The sequence below is a fragment of the Salmo salar genome, chromosome ssa19 (genome assembly GCF_905237065.1).
Source record: "Salmo salar chromosome ssa19, Ssal_v3.1, whole genome shotgun sequence".
NCBI lineage: Eukaryota > Metazoa > Chordata > Actinopteri > Salmoniformes > Salmonidae > Salmo > Salmo salar.
The window spans coordinates 2,586,158-2,610,167 of NC_059460.1; the positions used below are offsets into that span (position 1 = coordinate 2,586,158).

At 43.1% G+C, this 24,010-nt stretch overlaps 1 protein-coding gene and 1 pseudogene across 1 annotated transcript; both read left to right on the top strand.

Annotated features, from left to right (window-relative positions):
• Positions 1-1,213: 1,213 nt before the first annotated feature.
• LOC106578313 (homeobox protein Dlx3b) lies at positions 1,214-4,072 on the top strand. Its single transcript, XM_014156998.1, has 3 exons — positions 1,214-1,744; positions 2,498-2,682; positions 3,121-4,072. Exons 1-3 carry the CDS (start codon positions 1,402-1,404, stop codon positions 3,433-3,435), a joined length of 843 nt encoding a protein of 280 aa, XP_014012473.1. The 5' UTR covers positions 1,214-1,401; the 3' UTR covers positions 3,436-4,072.
• Positions 4,073-6,779: 2,707 nt separating this feature from the next.
• LOC123728979 (uncharacterized protein K02A2.6-like) lies at positions 6,780-11,356 on the top strand (annotated as a pseudogene).
• The last annotated feature ends 12,654 nt before the right edge of the window (positions 11,357-24,010 follow it).

Genomic DNA, 24,010 nt, shown 5'->3' on the forward strand with positions numbered 1-24,010 from the left:
TTGTTTGTTTTAAATAGATTTTGGGAAACACACACACAACAAAAGAAAATAATTCACCCCAAAGGCATTCAGTGGAATAGTTTTCTTATCATTTCGATCTATTTCACCCCAAGCTCACTGTCCTAGGACACTTCTGAATGTTGAATTAGAATGAATAGGCTAAGGGCACAGTTTGGCGGCTTTGAATAAGTAGCCTTAACTCTGTATCTTAGCTCTTCAAGAATAAGGACAAGGAATGAGACAGACGTTCTGGCTACAGTGGGATAAGTAGTAGGCCATAAGAGTGTCAGTACTCTGTGCTCCATTTCAAACAAAGCACAGGCTCACTGGAGAATCCATGCAAAGATTGTTTGTAGTTATATGCTTTTGAGTGATGCTGTCAACAGCTAAATAACTCTAAATTGTCTCTAAAAGACCAGCCTGGTCTCATAGACTAGACATAAAATAGTAAACGTAAATCCAGGACATTTAAATGTGTATGATATGTTACGTTTGGTAAGGTTACATATGACAATAGGTTACTTAAGGCAAAAACAAAAGTATGGGTGGGCATGTTACTCAAAGATCTAACATCCAGAAGGTTGCGTGTTCAAATCTCATCACAGACAACTTTTGAATTTTAGCTAATTAGTATCTTAGTATGCAACTACTTACTACTTTTTAGCTACTTTTCAACTATTTAGCATGTTAGAGTATCCTTCACCTAACACTAACCTTAACCTAACTCCTAACCCCAACCCCTAGCCTAGCTAACATTAGCCACATAGCTAACATTAGTGTTATCCACCTAGCTAACTTTAGCCACAACAAATTGGAATTTGTAACATATTATATATTTGGCAAATTCGTAACATATTGTACAAATTGCAATTCATAACATATTGTAATACTTGCAATTTGTAATTCGTATTATATCATACGAAATGGATGATGGACATCCACAAATTAATACATACCATATGAAAGGTAACAAATCATACTAATTGGAGTGTTGTGGATTTACATTTGCTATGTTACGTCTACCCCTGGGTCCAGGTTGAAAAGACAAACCTGAAGCGTCAAAAGATGTGTGTTTTGGCACTTTAGTCCAAGGGTAGGATTTATTGAGCGCCACCATTTCGCCTTGAGGGCAAGAGGGAGAGATAAAAAAGGTTTGACTGGAGCCAATGAGAACGCAGCATCCATCCCAGAACTCTATAATTCAGTTTCACTGGCGTAGAGTGCTGCCACAATCGAGTTACTACAGCTAGGAGAGTTTGAGAAGGACTTGCTCTCCAAGGACTTGCGTTCAGGGCACGACTGACTACATCTATTCACTGCGATTTCTTTGAACACTACTGCACAAACGTCCTGTGTTTACGAATTAACGTGGACTTTATTTTCTTTGGGGGGCTGCGACCCATGATGAGCGGACAGACTTATGAGAAGAAGGTAGCGAGCATTTTGACCGATCTCCCCGGATCTATGAGTTGCCATCCGAGCTCCAAGGACTCTCCGACTCTCCCCGAGTCCTCAGTCACGGACATGGGCTACTACAGCGGACAGACGGCTCACAGCCATCACGAATATTACCAGAGTCAAACCTACGGGCAACAAATGAATGCCTACCATCACCAATTTAACCTGAATGGAATGGGTGGTGCAGGAGTTTATCCCACCAAGTCTGAATACCCTTACACAAATTCCTACAGACAATATGGACATTACAACAGAGATCATCTGCAGGCTTCACCTCAAAGCTCAGGTAAATACTTAAGTATTAGCATTATTTCTGTGTTATATTTTGCCTGTTTCGTTGTATGCGTAAAGAGAGGGAGAAGAATGCATGCATACTCTGGAAAAACATTAGGGTAGTGTCTTGGGTAGTTTTATGTTAAATAGGCCCGCACAATTTAGAAACATTTGCATTGGTGTAATCTATACTGGTTGACTATTACAGCTGAAAGAAATATAATGAGATAGCAGAGATAGCAAAAACATTGTAAGGGTGAAAAGTCATATTTGGGTTTCAGACATTCATAAAGTGTTAAATTAATATTTTGTAAAGGTGGGATTTATTACAAGTTACTAGTAAAACTACAATACGGAAGTTGGAACCATGCTGCTAATTTTTGGCTTTTGATGAAGAATAGACAGCTATTAACAGGTAGTCATAAAACGATTATGGTTAGTAATTGCACTGATAGCAACTGTCTGCGAATCACTGGGCAAATATTTAGGGTTATTATACAAAACACTGACTGATTATTGAGGATATTATTGCAGGGTGAGCATGATCAAGACTTTTTGCATTTATTTGAGCGTTGCTATTGCAACTGCAACTAGCCTATAACAATGTAATAAAGATTATAGTAAACATATATTAATTAACACAATAATAAAATGAAGTTAATCATGATGATGACTTATTATAATTACGTTGTTTTGGCATTGTTTAAATGTTTTTCATAACTGATACTGAGAACTAATGAAACAATTGTTGCTTCTTTCTTTGTAGTGAAAGAAGAATCCGAGCCTGAAGTTCGTATGGTGAATGGAAAACCAAAGAAAATCCGCAAGCCGAGAACAATTTACTCCAGCTACCAACTAGCAGCGTTGCAGAGACGTTTTCAGAAAGCGCAGTACCTCGCCCTCCCCGAGAGAGCCGAACTTGCTGCTCAAATGGGACTGACGCAGACACAGGTAAATATCATCACGATTACACACATTGTAAGTGCAGCCACCCTTACCTCATAACAATTACCTCATGCTTTGACTTCTGTAGGTTGTCCTCAAATAGTGAAATGTCTCATATCTGGCGTACCTCGCCATATTAATCATCGGAAGCCTATAGGATATTTTTCATTGACAAATGTTTGTATTGTCAAAAAGCATTGGTTATTATATTGCATTTGAATGTTGGCCACATTTGTTCACACAATTTATTTAAAATGTGTGTTCTTGGCCAGATGTCCTTATAATGTAGGCCTATAGGCCTAGCTTTTATATTTAGACCGAGGCCTACTGATGTAAGCCACCATGATTAATGAACTATTTAAAATGCAGATGATTTGTTGAAAATTATATTTTCCTCTTTTGACATGACATTTAGACTAACAACGTTAATCTTTTCCCTAACAGGTTAAGATTTGGTTCCAAAACCGGAGGTCCAAATTCAAGAAGCTCTACAAGAACGGCGAGGTTCCCCTTGACCACAGCCCAAACGCCAGCGACTCCATGGCGTGCAACTCCCCGCCATCCCCGACGGTCTGGGACAATAACTCTCTCACTACCCCGCCCAGCAGGCCCCAAATCCCGCAGCCACCCCTCAGCTCGTCGCCCCCCTACCTGGAGGATTATAACAACCACTGGTACCAACAGGGATCGCATCTACAGCACCCGGGCGCAGTGCACCACCCAGTAGTACCACAGCAAAGCGTTGGGGCTGCTTATTAACAAAGACTATAGAGTTTTAATACGAGGCCCTTCCAAATCAACGGAACTTTATAGAGCTCTAAAAGTATAAACTGGCCGTTTTTGGACGTAGACCTGACAAAGGTGAAACATTGGTTATTTTGGATAATGTTGAGCGCAGTAGGTATTTCCCTGAAACGTTGGGTAAACCATTTTTACTGTAGGCTACCTACCATGGGAATATTCGTTGCAAAACTCAGTCTCAAATTCACAAGCACATAAGAGATGTCGAATCACATGTAGCCTATTTAAAGGAAGTCTGGCGTGGTTTTAAATTATTTATCACTTCCATTGTATTTCTTTTTTTCTTTTTGTAAATGACTATGCAAAATCATATTTTAACAAGATCCAAAACTCAATCATGAAAAAACTGCAGTTGATCCATATCACGGTTATGGGTTTGCAGAGCGCACGTCAGAAACTCAGGTCATAATTTATATCGATTTGTAGCCTACAAAATGTCGAAGGCTGTACATAGGTGTTAGTAGAAAGCAGAACCACTAAGATCATATTTGTTTGGAACGGAAGTACTGCACTGCTGCAAACCTTTTTATATTACTGTTGCAATTAGTATGTTTTTATTGTCTTTCTGTCAAAACAAATAAAGATATCAATTTAATATTGTTTTTCACTTGTCCATTTTTACAACGTTTTTACTCACTTTTAATTAATCACATATATGAATTGTTTCCTCTGTATTTGGCTTGTCCAGTCGACAGGAAATAATGGAACAAACGTGGCAGCTTAATTATACGTGTATTTTAGATTTGTTGATACTATCTCGTAAATGTTTCATTAAATAACTGTTTTCTTCAATGCTGAGTGTTGCACCAAATGTCCAACACCAGGAAAGGGTTAAATCGGTCTGTGTGACAGCTTGCCTGCCTCCCTGAAGGTTGACACAGTCATAATCGGTCCAGGTTTGTTTTTTAGGGCTGCGTGCAAAGAGGCCATAGGAGGCGAAAGGCAAACAGACATGCTTGAGTCTCTTGATTTTATTAGTATTCTATTGCCAGATTACAAGAAAGAATAGAGCAAGTCACAAGGTCCAAGTCCAATTACAACCGGTCTAGTCTTGAGTCAAGTCCAAGTCGGGCATTCTAAGAGCAAGTCGAGTCACAAGTTTTTTCAAGTCTCAAGTCAAGTAAAACAAATATATAGGCTACAGGCAATGACTTCTTCAAATACAAATCTTTGTCTACTTGTTGAGGCTACCAGACAGCCTTTTTCATTATTTTGTCTACAACACATTTTGATGATGTAATAATTCATTTTTAACAACAAATTCAAAATTCATAACTAAATGATTCATTTCAAGCAATTTTAACATACCAAAAGACCGGTAGGCCTGTGTTAGGGTTAGGGGTTTGCCCCATTGCTGGTGAGCTTGCAAAGTAAATTATTATTATTATGGTAATCCTGTCTCCCTACAATTTGAAGTTTGCTCTGTACCGGATCCTATAACTGTACATCAAATCAGCAATTGTTCACTAGCTCAGTGGTTTTCACACTTTTTGATCCACAACCCCCAAAAAGGAGTGGTTCAAAGCTTGCGCCCCCATGCACGCACATGCACGCGCGCAAGGGGAAACACCCGAGCACAATCGCGGCGCAAATGCAGCCTATCCTGACAGCAATAAACGATCAAGCATTTTCAAAACGCAAGATACAGAAAAATAAACGGTGTTTTACAACTGGATTTTGAGCTGAAAGTCATTCATGTTAGCAGTCAATATCAACTAGGGATATTATGTCACATTGTCACTTTGGAGTTCAGAGCAAGCAGGATCATATGGCCTACCTGTGGGCCTATGCAGCGGAGGTTGCAGGATCGGATGGAAAGCATGCTCCTTGTCTGTAGCCTTTTTCTTCCTCACAAATATCGCAATTAATTCGCCAGAGTATGTTACATCTTCATCCCATAAGTGAAGGTGGTGCGATGTTTCTGCTATCCTTAGACATATAGCCAGTACCACCACTGACGTAGGCCTGTATAACCCACACAAAATAAGTCAATTATCAATGAAATCACCAGTGTCCTCATTTATAAACTTTGCAAATTAACAAAATATGCCCCAAAACATGTGTGAACCAATTTTCACGCAAAAGTTGACATTTATAAAAACTGAACTTGAAGTGGGGATGTGCTTATACTGCTTAGACCATGCGTACTCAGTTTCTAGTGGTTGAAGTCTTGCATTGCAAGGCCAAAAAAGTGTCCTAGTAGCCTTTTGCAAATTAGGAATATATGACAACACTCTTATTCATAACAACAACACATAAACAGGTAGGTCTAGCTAAATGTAATAACAAGGTGCAATCATTTACCATTAGTACATTCTTTGAATTCTAAAATAATTTGAAATAGGAATATATTTCCTTTTATTTATTTCATGTCCATGATCATTGCAGAATACAGTCCTCACCTTTTCTGACTGTAATGGTTTCATAGGCTACTCAAAAAATAGCCTATAGGCCTACAACAGGTTTGGTTAGACTACCATTCGTCCCATCTCTCATTTAATTGGACCCACTACACAGTAGTAAATAGAGAAGGTCTTTCAAGTCGTCTATTTTGCTTTTCCGATCCTACGGTGGAACAGACGGTTCACCTTTTCCATTGACGTTTGTAGGCTACATCTGAGTACTGTAATGTGATTTCTAGCGTAGGCAATATTTCATTTATGAACATAATACATACACTACCGTTCAAAAAGTTTGGGGTCACTTAGAAATGTTCTGGTTTTTGAAAGAAAAGCACATTTTGTTGTCCATTAAAATAACATCAAATTGATCAGAAATACCGTGTAGATGTTGGTAATATTGTAAATGACTATTGAAAACGGCTGATTTTTAATGGAATATCTACATAGGCGTACAGAGGCCCATTATCAGCAACCATCACTCTGTCACGCCTGCTCCCGCTCCCTCTCCCTGGCTCCCCAGCATTACGCACACCTGCGTATCAGCGTATTATTGGACTCACCTGGTCTCAATCACCTGTTTATTACCTCCCCTATATTTTTCAGTTCCCATCTCTGTTCCCCGCTGCTGCATTGATTGCCGTATGTCGTTGTTTTGCCCGTGTGCTGACGCTGTGCCTGCCTGTCTTGTTTCATGTCCTTATTAAATGTTGACTCCACGTACCTGTTTCTCATCCACGGCGTTGGTCCTTACACACTCCTTTGTTCCAATGGCACGTTGTGTTAGCTAATCCAAGTTTATCATTTTAAAAGTGTTATAGTGTGGACACTATATAAATAATGACATGGTTATTATTGGCATTGACCGTGACCTTTCCCTTTTGATGATGTCATCACTAAGAGTGAGTTCTGTGCAAGGTGATTCTACCACCAGTTGAGTGGGTTATATAGTTCTGCTATATTTGTACCGTTTGTACGTGGCAATACACTTTTAGGTTTGGGTTGAAAGTAAAGGAAAGTAATATCGAAATGCGTGTGGGCATTCCTTGTCAAGTTACTACACCTTTTTGGCGACGAGGATAAAACTTTATCACCTTGTACAGGGCGAGGTGCTAGCTAGCTAAGAACATTGGAGGCAGTCAGTTAGCTAGCTAGCTTAATGAGCGACGGAGAGCAGGTGCCACTGGACGGAAACGCCGACGGGGACAATCAGCAGCAAGTGCAAATCGCTAACGAGGATCAAGGACAAGTTGGCGTTATAATGGCATTGTTTGGGACTATCACTGAGTTTGTGGAAGAGAACGAGGACTGGACGGAATATGTGGAAAGGTTAGGACATTTTTTCTTGGCAAATGGAATCATAGATGAGGCTAAACAGCGCTCTATTCTCTTGAGTGTGTGTGGGGCTAAAACCTACAAGCTAATGAGGAATTTGGCTACACCACGGAGACCGGGAGAAATTCCTTTTGGGGATCTAGTTGCTCTCGTTCAGACTCACCACAATCCAAAGCCGTCAGTGATTGTCCAGAGGTTCAAGTTTAACTGCCATTTTCGGAAAACAGGTCAGTCTGTTGCTAACTTTGTTGCTGAATTACGTGAACTCTCTGAACATTGTGAGTTTGGGGCTATGTTAGAGGACATGCTCCGTGACAGATTAGTCTGTGGCATTAATGAGGACAGCATACAGCGCAGGTTGCTGGGGGAAGCCACACTGACTTTCAAGAGAGCATTGGAACTATCTCAAGGGATGGAGATGGCCGCTAGTAATGTGAAAAATATTCAAAAGGCCAACAGTGAAAGTTGTGCAGTGCATCAGGTGACAAAAGAGGTGGCAGGAAAAAGGGGAAAAGCAGTGGAATGTTTCAGATGTGGAGGGACACATTATGGTAACAACTGTAAGTTCATGGAGACTGTCTGTCACAATTGCAACAAAAAGGGACATTTAGCAAAAAAATGCAGGGGTCCTAGGAGCAAGCCAGAGGGTGGGCGGACTGGGCTGGGCAAGTTCACAGCACCAAAGTCTCAGTCAGCAGCGCACCACCTAGAGAGCACAGAGGAGGAGGAAGAGCATTGTTCCTACAACATGTTTAATGTGAGGGAGCCACGCGCAGAGCCTATCTATGCTACAGTGGAGGTAGATGGAAAGCAGATGAGGATGGAGGTTGACACGGGGGCCTCTGCCTCTGTCATAAGTGAGGAGACCTACAAACAAAAATGGGGCTCAAGACAGGTTTCTGCCCTCACACCGGCAGGGATCAGACTGCGTACGTACACCGGGGAGACCATACCATTGCTGGGGGCTCTAGAGGTGGACATTGCATACAACAGCCAGGAAGCGAGAGCACGGCTCCTGGTGGTGAAAGGGAATGGGCCCAGTTTACTAGGGCGTGACTGGCTAAACAAAATACAACTGAGCTGGGGTGAGATAAAACACACCCGAGTGACTGAGGATGTCATTCAAAAGTATCCAGAGATTTTCAAAGATGAACTGGGCACACTGCAGGGCACTGCAGTTAAGCTGTTTGTGGATCCTCAGGCCGAGCCTCGCTTTTTCAAGCCCAGAACAGTGCCTTACGCCATGAAAAAGAAAGTGGAAGATGAGTTGGAGCGGCTGCAGGAAGCAAACGTCATTACTCCCGTTCAGTTCTCCCGCTGGGCAGCTCCTATTGTTCCCGTTCTGAAAAGTGACGGCACGGTGTGTATATGTGGGGACTACAAACTCACCATCAACAGGGCCTCTAAGCTAGACGCTTATCCGCTGCCACGGGTGGAGGACTTGTTCACGACACTGGCAGGAGGCAAGACGTTCTCAAAGATTGACATGAGTCACGCCTACCAACAGCTGCTCCTGGACGAGGACTCAAAAGAGTATGTCACAGTGAACACGCACAAAGGCTTGTTCAGGTACAACCGCTTGGTTTTCGGAGTGGCGTCCAGCCCAGCCATTTTCCAGAGGACAATGGACAATCTGCTGCAGGGGATCCCTCATGTAGCAGTGTACCTGGATGACATCCTGGTTACAGGGGAGACGGAGGAGGAGCACCTCCACCATCTGGACCAGGTGTTAAAGAGATTCTCTGAGGCAGGGCTGCGCCTGAAGCGTAGCAAGTGCACATTCCAAGCACAGAGTGTGACATACCTAGGTCATAAGATCACAGCGCAGGGTCTGTGTCCTGTGGAGGACAACGTCAGGGCAATCAAGGATGCTCCAAACCCCAAGAATGGGTCAGAGCTCAGGTCGTTCCTGGGCATGGTGAACTACTATGGTAAGTTCCTCCCGGAGCTGTCAACAGTGTTGGCTCCACAAAGACTGTAAATGGAAGTGGGGGCCAGCACAAGAGAAAGCTTTCAAGGAAGTTAAAGCACTACTACAATCAGCACAACTTCTGGTTCATTTTGACCAAGACAAAGAGATCATCCTGTCATGTGACGCCTCACCCTATGGCGTCGGGGCAGTACTCTCTCATCAGATGGAGGACGGGTCAGAGAGACCCATTGGATTCGCATCACGTAAGCTGACGAGTGCTGAGAAGGGTTATTCACATTTTGACAAGGAAGGTCTGGCCATAGTCTTTGCTGTGAAACGCTTCCATCAGTACCTCTACGGTTGTCATTTCACCATATGCACTGACCACAAACCACTGATGAGCCTTTTTAGTGAAGCAAGATGCATTCCGCCCATGGCTTCAGCAAGGTTACAGCGCTGGGCCCTGACACTGTCAGCTTACCAGTACACGATAGTGTATAGAGCGGGGAAGGACAATGCAAATGCAGATGCGCTCAGCCGTCTCCCGCTACCAGAGATGCCTGCCACAACGGTGGTGCCTCCCGAGACAATTTTCCTAATGGAGAGATTGCCAAACTCACCTGTGAATGCCAAACAGATCAAACAGTGGACAGACCGGAAACCCGGGTGCCTCCCGGATGAAAAGTTTAGCCAGATCTTACATCTGGTGGCCTAACATGGATCAGTAGGTAGAAGACAAAGTTAAATCATGTTCTGAGTGCCAGATCAACCAGAAGATGGCCCTGCCCGCGCCACTACATCTGTGGGAGTGGCCTGACCGCCCATGGTCCAGGCTGCATATAGATTTTGCAGGCCCTTTCATGGGTCACATGTTCCTTGTCATGGTGGACGCACACTCCAAGTGGCTGGAGGCGCACATCATGAGCAACATCACAGCGACCACAACCATCGAAAAGCTTCGGCAGGTGTTTTCAACCCATGGTCTGCCGGACTCTCTGGTGTCCGACAACGCAACAACGTTTACCGGTGACTTGTTCCAAGAATTCATGCGGAGAAACGGGATCTGCCATGTCCGCAGCGCCGCGTTTCACCCGGCCTCAAATGGCTTAGCGGAGCGGGCTGTGCAGACACTGAAAGAGGGGCTCAAAAGGATGACTGGGGAACCATCACAACTAAGCTCTCTCGGTTCTTGTTCCAGTACCGCATCACGCCACAAACAACAACAGGACAGGCTCCAGCGGTGATGTTAATGGGCAGAAAGCCAAAAGCTCACCTGGATCTACTGCGTCCGAACATCAGAGCACGAGTGGAACGGAAGCAGGAAAAACAAAAAGAGAGACATGACCACCACGCGAGGGAGAGAGAGTTAAAACCCAATGACACTGTCTACATCCGCAACTTCACAAGCAGCCAACGCTGGTTGCCAGGTGTCATTCTGAGCCAGAGTGGTCCCGTCTCCTTTGTGGTCAAACTGACTGATGGTCGAGTCATACGCAGACACCAGGACCACCTCCGCCTGCGCTATGGCAAAGACAAGACCATGTTTTCAGACGGAACAGCTGTGGGTGGTAGTATACAAGTTGAAATCCCACAGGAAACAGCATCTGAGGAACAAGGGCATTCAGTGGTTCCAGCAGAGGGTGATGGACATTCTCTCACAAACACCCAACCTGCTCCTGTGCCCTCAGACCCAGCTCCACTGGGACATGCCTTACCTGTGTCTCGTAGCACACCAGGAGTACTGCGCAGATCACAGTGTAGTCACAAGCCTTCTGAAATACTAACTCTGTAGTTGAGACTGAGAGACTCGTGGTGTTAGTGTTTGTTTGGAGCAGCAGACCTAGTTGAAAAAAAAATAAGGACTGTCATTTTGTTGTTGTTGTTTTGTTTACATTTACGGTAACACCAGCAGAAGTTCTACAGTGTGGTGTAGTAAAGAAAAGAAAACACTGATGTGGTTTACTTGTTAACCTTATGTTTTCCTTACAGGGGGGATATTTAAATTGAGGGGGGAGAAGTGTTATAGTGTGGACACTATATAAATAATGACATGGTTATTATTGGCATTGACCATGACCTTTCCCTTTTGATGATGTCATCACTAAGAGTGAGTTCTGTGCAAGGTGATTCTACCACCAGTTGAGTGGGTTATATAGTTCTGCTATATTTGTACCGTTTGTACCTGGCAATACACTTTTAGGTTTGGGTTGAAAGTAAAGGAAAGTAATATCGAAATGCGTGTGGGCATTCCTTGTCAAGTTACTACAAAAAGGCTAAGTGATCATTAGAAAACCCTTTTGCAATTATGTTAGCATAGCTGAAAAACTGTTTTCCTGATTAAAGAAGCAATAAAACTGGCCTTCTTTAGACTAGTTGAGTATCTGGAGCATCAGCATTTGTGGGTTCGATTACAGGCTCAAAATGTCCAGAAACAAATAACTTTCTTCTGAAACTAGTCAGTCTATTCTTGTTCTGAGAAATGATGGCTATTCCATGTGAGAAATTGCCAAGAAACTGAAGATCTCGAACTACTTCCTTCACAGAACAGCGTAAACTGGTTCTAACAAGAATACAAAGAGTGGGAGGCCCCGGTGCACAACTGAACAAGAGGACAAGTAAATTAGTGTCTAGTTTGAGAAACAGACAAGTCCTCAACTGGCAGCTTCATTAAATAATAGATGCAAACACCAGTCTCCACGTCAACAGTGAAGAGTCGACTCCGGGATGCTGGCCTTCTAGGCAGAGTTGCAAAGAAAAAGCCATATCTCAGACTGGCCAATAAAAAGAAAAGATTTAAGATGGGCAAAAGAACACAGACACTGGACAGAGGAAGATTGGAAAAAAGTGTTATGAACAGACGAATCTAAGTTTGAGGTGTTTGGATCACAACGAAGAACATTCAGGAGACGCAGAAAAAATGAAAAGATGCTGGTGGAGTGCTTGATGCCATCAGTCAAGAATGGTGGAGGCAATGTGATGGTCTGGGGGTGCTTTGGTGGTAGTAAAGTGGGAGATTTGTACAGGGTAAAAAGGATCTTGAAGAAGGAAGGCTATCACTCCATTTTTGCCATGGCATATCCTGTGGACAGCGCTTAAATGGAGCCAATTTCCTCCTACAACAAGACAATGACCCAAAGCACAGCTCCAAACTGTGCAATAACTATTTAGGAAAGAAGCAGTCAGCTAATATTATGTCTATAATGGAGTGGCCAGCACAGTCACCGGATCTCAACCCTATTGAGCTGTTGTGGGAGCAGCTTGACCGTATGGTACGTAAGAAGTGCCCATCAAGCCAATCCAATTTGTGGGAGGTGCTTCAGGAAGCATGGGGTGAAATCTCATCAGATTACCTCAACAAATTGACAACTAGAATGCCAAGGGTCTGCAAGGCTGTAATTGCTGCAAATCGAGGATTCTTTGACGAAAGCAAAGTTTGAAGGACACAATTACTATTTATAACATTGTCAACGTCTTGACTACATTTCCTAATCATTTTGCAACTAATTTCATGCATGTTTTCACGAAAAACAAGGACATTTATAAAGTGAGCCCAAACCTTTGAACGGTATTGTATCATAACCATTGCGGAATCAATTCCTCTCCTTTTCTGGCCATGAGTTAATATTCCCATAGTAGCCATACACCAAATTACCATGCGCATCTCTCATTTAACTGGGACTATTAGTTAGGGTATTATAATTTCAAGTTTTTGCTCTATGCATCCGATAGGGTGCGCGTTTTTTTTAAACATATTTTGCGTTGAAGAGTGTAGATAAAAATAAAAAAAACAGAATTAGTGGGCAGTGCAGTGTATTTAAATTCGGGGGAAAGTGAACGCAACACATTATTGCATTCAAACGATCTGTTTACAGGTCCACAACAATTTGCAATTGTTTTAGTCTTTCAGAAACGGTCAGATACCGCAAATGTCACTGCAAAAGAAAACACTCTGCCAACACCTCCAAAGACATTTCATCAAATTCGACATTGCTATTTCCTTTAGATAGCCTACTGTTTTGGCCTAATTCCAATACTTCCAAACTATACATGAGCAAATAAGGGTGTTATTGTCACCATAAAAGGTACAAGTATGGGTGTTTTTCAGGAGGACTTATAATGCTCGTTCACACGTGCACAGTTAAGAGGACAGGTCTGATTTATAACGGGAAACATGCGTTTGTACGTTTTGCGCCAAATTGAGAAAACTCTGCGCACGCAGATATTTAGTGTTAAATTTATGCAGCGGATATAAATTAGGACCCGGCTATTGCTGTGGCAAAGATGTATCTGTAGCAGATTGCCAAATGGTTAGTCTACTTTATATGGATAATATTAACATACGTAGGCTACTCTGTTTTTCCAGTCAAAACCCGAGAAAATTAAACAAGGTCTTTCTGGTCACTAATCTGGTGATGTGCGCCCGCCTTTGCGCGCCAATGCTGATGACTGGTCATTGGTCAACAGTCAAGACACGCAATTTTTGGGTTCTGAAGCAGAGATGAGATGTTTTTGAAAGGAGAATTTGGTCCAATGCAGTAAATGTATGTTATTGACCAGATCGAACACTCAAAGATATAAATATAAAATACAAATGGTATATGTGGCCTATAAAATGTGTTTTGTTTGTTTTCCCATTCAGTTTCCCACTATCAACCCCTTCAAACCTTCTCAATGCTCTGGCTCAGTGGTTCCCAAACTTTTTATAGTCCTGTAACCCTTCAAACATTCAACCTCCAGTTGTGTACCCCCTCTAGCACCAGGGTCAGCGCACTCTCAAATGTTGTTTTTTGCCATCAGCCACACATGCACTGTGGCAGGCTTACAATTTATTAAACATAAGAATGATTGTGAGTTTTTGTCACAATCCGGCTCTTGGGAAGTGACAAAGAGCTCTTATAGGACCTGGGCACAAATAATAATAATCAATAATTTTGCTCTTTATATAACCATCTTACATATAAAACCTTATTTGTTCATCGAAAATTGTGAATAACTCACCACAGGTTAATGAGATTGGTATGCTTGAAAGGATGCACATAACTCTGCAATGTTGGGTTTTATTGGAGAGAATCTCAGACTTAAATCCTTTCCCCCACACAGTCTGTGCCTGTATTTAGTTTTCATTCTAGTGAGGGCCGAGAATCCATTCTCACATAGGTACGTGGTTGCAAAGGGCATCAGTGTCTTAACAGCACGATTTTCCAAGGCAGGATACTTTGAGCGCAGCCCAATCCAGAAATCTGGCAGTGGTTTATGAAACTTCTTAAGGCTAGGCGTCCTGCTAGCGGGACAACTTCCGGTGAAACTGAAGAGCGCGCAATTGAAATAAATAATCATAAAAATTATGAATATTAAACATTTAGGTACATACAAGTGTCTTATATCGGTTGAAAGCTTAAACTCTTGTTAATCTAACTGCACTGTCTGATTTACAGTAGCTATTACAGCGAAAGCATGCCATGCAATTGTTTGAGGACGGCGCCCCACATCAAAATATTTTTCCACCGGCACAGGTTTCAAAAATTCACAAATAGCAATTGAATATTCACTTACTTTTTGAAAATCTTCCTCTGATTTGTCATCCAAAGGGTCCCAGCTATAACATGTAGTGTTGTTTTGTTAGATAAAATCCTTCTTTATGTCCCAAAAAGTCAGTTTAGTTGGCGCCATCGATTTCAGTAATCCACTCGTTCAACATGCAGAGAAACGAATCCATAAATCTACCGCTAAACGAATCCATAAATCTACCGCTAAACTTTGTTAAAACAAGTCAAAATGTGTTTCTATTGACTCCTCAGATACTCTAAAATGTAATCAAACTATAATATTTAATTCGGAAAGAAGTATGTTCAATCGGAAACCGATATTTGCAGGTGCGTCTTGTCTTCATCGCGCGCGCATACACAAATTTCCAAGAGTGTGCCCCAGTACTGAAACTCATTATTCTTATTTGTTTTGGAAGAAACAAGCCTGAAACCCTGAACATAGAGCGCTGACACCCAGTGGAAGCCATAGGACTGCACCCTGAGAGCTATATTTCAGAATGCCCCTATACTTTCCATTGCAACAGCATGGGCTCTAAAAAAAACCCAAAAAAATCTGGTTGGTTTTTCTTTGAATTTTCTCCTAACATATCTATTGTGTTATAGTGTCCGACATTATTTTAACATTTCTACAAACTACAAACTGTTTTCTTTCCAATGATACCAATTATATGCATATCCTGGCTTCAGGGCCTGAGCTACAGGCAGTTTACTTTGGCCACGTCAGTCAGGCGGAAAATTAGAAAAAAGGACTCTATCCCAAAGAAGATTTATTAAAATCAATATTCACAGAACTGCTTGTTGCACTTTCAATGAAGCTTTCTTGTTCAGATATCGGTAAGTGGACTGGAGGCAGGGCATGAAAGGGATAACAAATCCAGCTGTTTGTGTCATCCATTTTGGGAAAGTACCTGCGTATTTGCACACCCAACACACTCAGGTGATTCACTAGCTATATAACATTTACATTACGTTTTAGTCATTTAGCAGACGCTCTTATCCAGAGCGACTTACAGTAGTGAATGCGTACATTTCATGCATTTAAAAAAAAAATAATTACTGGCCCCCCGTGGGAATTGAACGCACAACCCTGGCGTTGCACACACCATGCTTTACCAACTGAGCCACAGGGAAGACTGTGGCTTAGTAACATTTGACATTGTCTGTAAGCTTGAGTTCATTTGCACACACAAAAAATCATACAATGATGGAAAGACCTGTGTGTTGTGCTTGTTAATGCAGACCGAGAAGAGCTTCAATTTCGTCCAGCACATTGAATGTAATTGCGGAGAGTCCCTGTGATCCTAGATTCAGATCATTCAGGTGAGAAAAAGCAGCACCCAGATAGGCTGTGTGAGAAACTCGTCATCATGCAAGCTGTCAGACAAGTGAAAATTATGGTCAGTAAAGAAAACTTTAAGCTTGTCTCTCAATTAAAAAAAACGTGTCAATACTTTGCCCATTGATAACCAGCGCACTTCTGTATGTTGTAAAAGCGTTACATGGTCGCTGCCCATATCATTGCATAGTCCAGAAAATAGATGAGAGTTCAGGGGCCTTGCTTTAATAAAGGTAACCATTTTCACTGTAGTGTCCAAAATGTCTTTCAAGCTGTCAGGCATTCCCTTGGCAGCAAGAGCCTCTCGGTGGATGCTTCAGTGTACCCAAGTGGCGTCGGGAGCAACTCCTTGCACGTGTTACCACTCCACAATGTCTCCCTGTCATGGCTTTTGCGCCATCAGTACAGATACCAACACATCTTGACCACCAAAGTCCATTTGATGTTACAAAGCTGTCCAGTATTTAAAAAAATTCCTCTCCTGTTGTCCTGGTTTCCAGTGGTTTGCAGAAGAGGATGTCTTCCTTAATTGACCCCCATAAACATAACGGATATATACCAGGAACTGTGCCAGGCCCGCCACGTCTGTTGACTCATCCAGCTGTAATGCATAGAATTCACTGGCCTGCATGCGAAGCAGTAAGTGTTTCAAAACATTACATATACATTTACATTTTACATTTAAGTCATTTAGCAGACGCTCTTATCCAGAGCGACTTACAAATTGGTGCATTCACCTTATGATATCCAGTGGAACAACCACTTTACAATAGTGCATCTAAATCTTTTAAGGGGGGGGGAGGTTAGAAGGATTACTTTATCCTATCCTAGGTATTCCTTAAAGAGGTGGGGTTTCAGGTGTCTCCGGAAGGTGGTGATTGACTCCGCTGTCCTGGCGTCGTGAGGGAGCTTGTTCCACCATTGGTGTGTCAGAGCAGCGAACAGTTTTGACTGGGCTGAGCGGGAACTGTGCTTCCTCAGAGGTAGGGGGGCCAGCAGGCCAGAGGTGGATGAATGCAGTGCCCTTGTTTGGGTGTAGGGCCTGATCAGAGCCTGAAGGTATGGAGGTGCCGTTCCCTTCACAGCTCCGTAGACAATCACCATGGTCTTGTAGCGGATGCGAGCTTCAACTGGAAGCCAGTGGAGAGAGCGGAGGAGCGGGGTGACGTGAGAGAACTTGGGAAGGTTGAACACCAGACGGGCTGCGGCGTTCTGGATGAGTTGTAGGGGTTTAATGGCACAGGCAGGGAGCCCAGCCAACAGCGAGTTGCAGTAATCCAGACGGGAGATGACAAGTGCCTGGATTAGGACCTGTGCCGCTTCCTGTGTGAGGCAGGGTCGTACTCTGCGAATGTTGTAGAGCATGAACCTACAGGATCGGGTCACCGCCTTGATGTTAGTGGAGAACGACAGGGTGTTGTCCAGGATCACGCCAAGGTTCTTAGCACTCTGGGAGGAGGACACAAGGGAGTTGTCAACCGTGATGGCGAGATCATGGAACGGGCAGTCCTTCCCCGGGAGGAAGAGCAGCTCCGTCTTGCCGAGGTTCAGCTTGAGGTGGTGATCCGTCATCCACACTGATATGTCTGACAGACATGCAGAGATGCGATTCGCCGCCTGGTTATCAGAAGGGGGAAAGGAGAAGATTAATTGTGTGTCGTCTGCATAGCAATGATAGGAGAGACCATGTGAGGATATGACAGAGCCAAGTGACTTGGTGTATAGCGAGAATAGGAGAGGGCCTAGAACAGAGCCCTGGGGGACACCAGTGGTGAGAGCGCATGGTGCGGAGACAGATTCTCGCCACGCCACCTGGTAGAAGCGACCTGTCAGGTAGGATGCAATCCAAGCGTGGGCCGCGCCGGAGATGCCCAACTCGGAGAGGGTGGAGAGGAGGATCTGATGGTTCACAGTATCAAAGGCAGCAGATAGGTCTAGAAGGATGAGAGCAGAGGAGAGAGAGTTAGCTTTAGCAGTGCGGAGAGCCTCCGTGACACAGAGAAGAGCAGTCTCAGTTGAATGCCCAGTCTTGAAACCTGACTGATTAGGATCAAGAAGGTCATTCTGAGAGAGATAGCAGGAGAGCTGGCCAAGGACGGCACGTTCAAGAGTTTTGGAGAGAAAAGAAAGAAGGGATACTGGTCTGTAGTTGTTGACATCGGAGGGATCGAGTGTAGGTTTTTTCAGAAGGGGTGCAACTCTCGCTCTCTTGAAGACGGAAGGGACGTAGCCAGCGGTCAAGGATGAGTTGATGAGCGAGGTGAGGTAGGGGAGAAGGTCTCCGGAAATGGTCTGGAGAAGAGAGGAGGGGATAGGGTCAAGTGGGCAGGTTGTTGGGCGGCCGGCCGTCACAAGATGCGAGATTTCATCTGGAGAGAGAGGGGAGAAAGAGGTCAAAGCACAGGGTAGGGCAGTGTGAGCAGGACCAGCGGTGTCGTTTGACTTAGCAAACGAGGATCGGATATCGTCAACCTTCTTTTCAAAATGGTTGACGAAGTCATCCGCAGAGAGGGAGGAGGGGGGGAGGGGGAGGAGGATTCAGGAGGGAGGAGAAGGTAGCAAAGAGCTTCCTAGGGTTAGAGGCAGATGCTTGGAATTTAGAGTGGTAGAAAGTGGCTTTAGCAGCAGAGACAGAAGAGGAGAATGTAGAGAGGAGGGAGTGAAAGGATGCCAGGTCCGCAGGGAGGCGAGTTTTCCTCCATTTCCGCTCGGCTGCCCGGAGCCCTGTTCTGTGAGCTCGTAGTGAGTCGTCGAGCCACGGAGCAGGAGGGGAGGACCGAGCCGGCCTGGAGGATAGGGGACAGAGAAAATCAAAGGATGCAGAAAGGGAGGAGAGGAGGGTTGAGGAGGCAGAATCAGGAGATAGGTTGGAGAAGGTTTGAGCAGAGGGAAGAGATGATAGGATGGAAGAGGAGAGAGTAGCGGGAGAGAGAGAGCAAAGGTTGGGACGGCGCAATACCATCCGAATAGGGGCAGAGTGAGAAGTGTTGGATGAGAGCAAGAGGGAAAAGGATACAAGGTAGTGGTCGGAGATTTGGAGGGGAGTTGCAATGAGATTAGTGGAAGAACAGCATCTAGTAAAGATGAGGTCAAGCGTATTGCCTGCCTTGTGAGTAGGGGGGGAAGGTGAGAGGGTGAGGTCAAAAGAGGAGAGGAGTGGAAAGAAGGAGGCAGAGAGGAATGAGTCAAAGGTAGACGTGGGGAGGTTAAAGTCACCCAGAACTGTGAGAGGTGAGCCATCCTCAGGAAAGGAACTTATCAAGGCGTCAAGCTCATTGATGAACTCTCCAAGGGAACCTGGAGGGCGATAAATGATAAGGATGTTAAGCTTGAAATGGCTGGTAACTGTGACAGCATGGAATTCAAATGAGGAGATAGACAGATGGGTCAGGGGAGAAAGAGAGAATGTCCACTTGGGAGAGATGAGGATTCCAGTGCCACCAACCCGCTGGCTCGATGCTCTAGGGGTATGCGAGAACACGTGGGCAGACGAAGAGAGAGCAGTAGGAGTAGCAGTGTTATCTGTGGTAATCCATGTTTCCGTCAGCGCCAGGAAGTCTAGGGACTGGAGGGTAGCATAGGCTGAGATGAACTCAGCCTTGTTGGCTGCAGACCGGCAGTTCCAGAGGCTGCCGGAGACCTGGAACTCCACGTGGGTCGTGCGCGCTGGGACCACCAGGTTAGAGTGGCAGCGGCCACGCGGTGTGAAGCGTTTGTATGGCCTGTGCAGAGGGGAGAGAACAGGGATAGACAGACACATAGTTGACAAGCTACAGAAGTGTTGTTTCTTGTATTATTGTCTCTTGTGTCTTTAGAGAACTGTTTCACTTTGATATCCTTTTTCTTCTGTCCTGTATAACATCTCCTGCCATGTCACTGATGCATCGTGAAACAGTGTTGTTTGATGAAGTCATTGTCTGTATAGTTTTTTTGGCCTTTCCCCCAGAATTGTCCCAGCCATATCTGCGGCAGCAGGAAGAATTAAGTCCTCCACAATAGTATGGGGCGTGCCTGTCCTAGCCACTAGGTAGCTCACCATATTAGACGCTTCTAGCCCCTTCTTATTTATGTTATGTGTTGCTTTCATACAGGTCTTACTACTCGAAAGTCGTCTTAATTCTCGCAAAAAAACTCCTGTGGCTTATTTTCCAAATTGGCGTGTTTGTTCCTAAAGGTTTCATTGAGTTGTGAGATAGTACTTTTGCACATACAACAAACACACTGTGGCTGAGGAAAGGCACTACTCCCAATATAAGTGAACCACAAATCAATGTAGTTCTTATCATATTTGCGCCTCTTCGATGGTCCAACGTCCCTGTGTGTTGTTCGGTGCTTTCCCGGGTAAGGGGGCAGTAGCTCTTCGGCTGCATCAGATTCACAACTGTCAATGTCCATGCTAGCTGGGCTAACAACAAATGTAGAAATACTGATGCTAGCATTGGATGTGCTCGTGGAAGCTGAACAACTTGTGTCATCGACAGGTGCAGGTGTAGTACTGCTGGTAGTAGCAGTACTACCAGTAGAGCTGGTATGTGTCTCTATGGACGCGGCCGTTACTTTATTTAACCATTTATCAATTTTCGAGTAAACGGAATGAGCAGCAGCTACGTTTGGCTACATATGGACCGTTAGTGGAATTCCTGCGACGGAGTAATGGTTAATGTAATTGGATGTTAATTATTTGACTAGGCTACCTGTATTTGACATTGTGTTGTTATTTCGCTAAACACTAGATGGTTTCATTTTATTTTTGGCAGTGAAACAAGGCTACTCAGGCGAGAAAAAAACCTCACCCAAATGTATAGCCCCGTTGGAAAATATAAATGGACTGTTTGAAAATGTGAATATATATATATTTTTTAAATAACACATACATACATATATATATATATTTTTTTTTAAATATGAATCACATTTTTATTTGGCGTACCCTTGATGGCATTGCGCGTGTACCACAGTTTGGGAATACCTGCTCTAGCTCATCCAACTTAATTGACAGTTTACTGGTTTACTGGGCCGAGTGTGAGTTTCACTAGCCAATAAATTTTTTGTTGCAAATGCGATACTGGCTGCATTCCAAACACTTAACAGACACACCGTCTCCCCTCAGCCCTCAAATTAAGTGGACACTTCTGATGACGTTTCATGACATCTGACAAGGGAGTAAGGAATGATTTTTGAATGGACCGCCCTTGCCTGGAAATTCGTCACTTGTTCGTCCAGCGATGATTGTGTTTTCAGCCAACGGTAACTTGTGGGTGCTTTATATGCACTACAGTCAATTATGATTGCATGTCTTCTTATATTAACTATATAATTATTAATATATGCCTACTGTATGATAGCTAGCAAATTCATTAGCTATCTAAAATTAGCCTGCCTAGCTGGAACTTCTGAACTTCTGTTTTATTTATACAATTTCCAAAAGCATCATTACTTTATCGAGACGTGTTTGTGCATTAGTAGCACAATTTCTAACTTATTTACATTTGTTTATACTTACACTTGTATGTTGACTTCTCCATATTGACGAGGTTTTAAGTTTTGGTGGACTTTTCTTAGCGGATGTACAATCCTCGCAAGTATAATTATGGGGTGTTTCAGGCCCCGTAGTGTACGCTCACAAACTCCATTAAAAACAAGGGCTGAGGGGCTTACATTGCAAACTTCACTTGCTTGGCTAATCATTTGGACCGCCGAAAAATGTGGCCACGGGGATTCCCCCAAGGGCATAAGGTGAGGATGTGTAAGTGGATGAGGATGTGTCTTTTATGAGTTTGAAACGCAGCCACTGTCTCTGGCTGCGGGACTGTGCCACAAAATGAGTGACAAAATGTTACAAAACCTGTCCAGATAGACCTGAGTCTTGAGGCTCCAAGTACAAGTCAAGTCTCAAGATATTTTATTTTCTATCAAGTCAAGTCTCAAGTCATCAAATTTGTGACTTAAGTCAGACTCAAGTCCAAGTCATTTGACTGGAGCACACCACTGGGGAGTAGTACGGAAATAAGACTGTTGCCTCAGGGAATTAAATAAACACGCACAGTGATTTATTAGACATAAGCTGTGTTCGAATACTAATACTAACCGCACTAACCATACTGTTTGTTACGTGAATTGAGTATATGGTATGCTTATTGGTCATAGTATAGATATAGTTAGTATGCCAAAAGTTCCCGGGTGTTGTACTAAATTCGCCAAACTACGAAGTATACATGCAGAGGACACTATTTCCGTATTTTAGGGCACATTATGCAATTCTTCAGGAAATGGGCTTGGCTTCACATCGTTTTCAGATTTGAAGAAAATGGAGGAAAATATGCAGCCGAAGTACAACCAGAGCAGATACAAATTCATTGTTTTAACTAATTATGACAAATGTTTAGCAATGTACTAAAGTCATGACTTTTCAAATAAGTTACCTCACACATTTTGTTTCAGAAAGGGGGATACCTAGTCAGTTGTCCAATGAAAGTATTCAACTGAACTGTATCTTCCACATTTAATCAAACCCCTCTGAATCAGAGAGGTGCAGGGATCTGCCTTAATCAACAGCCACAGCTCAGTCGGTTAACTGCCTTGCTCAGGGGTGGAATGTAATGTAATGTAATGTAAATGTAAAATGTAAATGTGGAATGACATATTTTTACCTTGTCAGCTCAGTGATTTGATCCAGCAACCTTCCAGTTACTGGCCCAACGCTCTAACCACTAGGCCCCCTGCGTTAGCTATGCTGTCCTAACGAACCACATAACATATCATTACAGCAGTATGTGCCGCTATGTTAGCTAGCTACCTAACGTTAGTTGGCTACTTATTACATCAAACTTGCCAGTGTATTAACTATAGGCTAACTAACTACCCAACGTATATTGACTTGATTATTCCCGTCATTCTTAGCTTAGCTAAATTATATAGTCATTGTGCATTCTCAATGGACATTCGGGTGCTTTGTAAATTCGCTCTGGCTATCTACTCCGATTCCAGAGCACTCTTGTCTGACCAGAGCGCAGAATAATGAATTTACAAGTGCTCAACACTCGTTGAATATGGCCTGTGTCAGTAAACATCAGCAAAAAAGCGTAATTAAATTGTTGCCAGCAGCACAGTTACAGTCATCAATGCTCTGAATAACATGAAAATACGTGTGTATTTGCATTGAATCAGTGCATCAACACAGACCTAAAGGCTAATCAACCAATTGCATCTTGAATTGTAAAATGTTTATTTGAATAATAAAGTTAAGAGTACTTTAAATAGTTTACAGTGATGATAATATATAAGCAAAATTCAACATCAATCACCACATTTTAAAACTTTCACCAATGTAATATATTGAAGAGATGTCAGTGGCATTTCCTAAGAACTTTTATGCATTGGGTGAGCTGAAAAGAGTAAGTATTTTCCATAATAAGAATTTGACTTCATATCGTAAACAACAATCATTGGTGCATATATGTTACTCCCAGTCGATTTAGGCCAACCTTTCTCCTTCTCTAGGCTATTTTTTAGTGTTCCTGTTTTTACTTTTTCGTGTCTATTTTTCTCAAAATTTTAATTGGACACAACCTGCATACCGTTAACACTGGCCACATAACCCCAAGATTATGAAGTATCTTGCTAAAATCATACAATATACATACAAACCGCTAATGCTGAGGTTCATATACAGTGGGGGGGAAAAGTATTTGATCCCCTGCTGATTTTGTACGTTTGCCCACTAACAAAGAAATGATCAGTCTATAATTTTAATGGTAGGTTTATTTGAACAGTGAGAGACAGAATAACATAAAAAACGCATGTCAAAAATGTTTGCATTTTAATGAGAGAAATAAGTATTTGACCCCTCTGCAAAAAATGACTTAGTACTTGGTGGCAAAACCCTTGTTGGCAATCACAGAGGTCAGACATTTCTTGTAGTTGGCCACCAGGTTTGCACACATCTCAGGGGGGATTTTGTCCCACTTCTCTTTGCAGATCTTCTCCAAGTCATTAAGGTTTCAAG

Coding starts and splice junctions, on each gene's coding strand:
- LOC106578313 (XM_014156998.1), top strand. CDS start 1,402: ATGATGAGCGGACAGACTTATGAGAAGAAGGTAGCGAGCATTTTGACC. Junction 1,745..2,497: donor GGCTTCACCTCAAAGCTCAG/GTAAATACTTAA, acceptor CTTTCTTTGTAG/TGAAAGAAGAATCCGAGCCT. Junction 2,683..3,120: donor TGGGACTGACGCAGACACAG/GTAAATATCATC, acceptor TTTCCCTAACAG/GTTAAGATTTGGTTCCAAAA.